The 1,528-nt window shown below is 34.3% G+C and overlaps 1 protein-coding gene across 1 annotated transcript in view; it reads left to right on the top strand.

The window, feature by feature from the left end:
- LOC103605586 (centromere protein U-like) overlaps positions 1-1,029 on the top strand; it is a 15,559-nt gene extending 14,530 nt beyond the window's left edge. The window contains exon 7 of the mRNA XM_008590204.1: positions 949-1,029. Coding sequence (XP_008588426.1) covers positions 949-1,029 — 81 coding nt within the window. The remainder of the gene's footprint in view (positions 1-948) is intronic.
- The last annotated feature ends 499 nt before the right edge of the window (positions 1,030-1,528 follow it).

Raw genomic sequence — 1,528 nt, 5'->3', positions numbered from 1 at the left:
AAACATCTAGCAGCAAATGGGAGTTCTTCCCCTTCACCCCTCCCTGAAGGCAGGTGCCCATGGTGTCTTGAACACATTAGGCTCTCAAATATTTGTTAAATTGAATTCTCTAGTAATACGGTAAATTGTATGCTGGAAATTTTTCCATTATAATGTGGTAATCGTAGCCTGAGACCTTTTCTGCTCAGTTTTCATTACTAAGGAAATAAACTTGAAAAATGTTATTAAACGGCAAATTATCAAAAGTATGATAAAGTTTTGTAAGAGTCATTTAATCACTTACTCATAGATACAATTTGCAAAAGGAAGTTTAGCTTTGCTAGTTTTTTTCAAAATTTTAAGTTGGATTCTGTGTTCTATCTTATGTTAGGCTTGTATTCTAATTTTGTCTTTAATCAGTAAGTACATTTGGATTGGCAACCTTTAAGACATTTAATTGATCCTCCCAATAGATAATTTTTCTACATGCAGATTTTGGCAGGGTTTTTTTGTGAACTTTTATGGGCCTGGTGTTCTAGTCCATCAGTTCTTGCAGTAAAAGTAAGCCTGCCTTAGTTTTTTGTGTTTTAAAATAGACATGAGATCAAGCAGACCCCCACACAGCACTAGCAGACTTGCCCAAACCACGTCTTGACCTGTCCCAGGCATAATTTTCTGTTTTAATAATTTACATGCCACCATTCTTTGAACCAGGTGGTCTTCTGGGATGAGAGAACAGTTCATGTTTTGCAGAGCAGTTCCCTTGCAACTTTATATGATCAATTATGTCCTCAGGAAATGAATTAAAACCAATATTTTTTAATTGTCCTATTTAAAAAATGAACGGAGTGGCTAATAGAAAGCTCTATCAAAATTGGCATTGGTCATAAGATTGAGTTATGTAAAGACAGATTATAAAAGCTTTTGATATTTGATTTTTGATATTTTAAATAAATTTTCTTTCAACAGTATGATTCATCCAGCCTTCCAGCTCTGTTATTTAAAGCAAGAACCCTTTTGGGAGCTGANGATATATGTTTCAGCCTATAAATAAACCTGAAAAGTTGATGTGAACAGACTAATTTTGGTTAACCAGGAGATTTCTACTGAATTTAAGTAGTCCAAAGTTATTTTCAATAAAACTGGTTTACTTAAGTAAAAAAACACAAATTGGAAAACAAAGTGATAAGACTAAGTTGATGTAAACAGGCTTAATAAGTTACTATAACTTAATGTTATCAAATCTTACAGACTTCGGGCAAATTACAGCCTGGTTCTGTAAGTGTTCATAGTTAATTAGCTACTCTTGTAATACTTCTATAATTAGTTCATCGGGAATTTCATCTGCTGCACTGTTGTAACTGAGAAGACTGTTCTCTGCAGCTTCAGCTAATTCAGCATCTTCACTAGCTTCTAAAAAATAAGCGTCATCAATGCCATTATCCCAGTCAGCATCAGAAGATACANAGTATGATTCATCCAGCCTTCCAGCTCTGTTATTTAAAGCAAGAACCCTTTTGGGAGCTGAAAACCATCTGCAAAACATCAA

Source organism: Galeopterus variegatus, unplaced genomic scaffold (genome assembly GCF_000696425.1).
Source record: "Galeopterus variegatus unplaced genomic scaffold, G_variegatus-3.0.2 Scaffold5921, whole genome shotgun sequence".
Taxonomy (NCBI): domain Eukaryota; kingdom Metazoa; phylum Chordata; class Mammalia; order Dermoptera; family Cynocephalidae; genus Galeopterus; species Galeopterus variegatus.
Note: the sequence above shows the minus strand (reverse complement) of the source record. Positions and strands in the feature narration are given on the sequence as shown.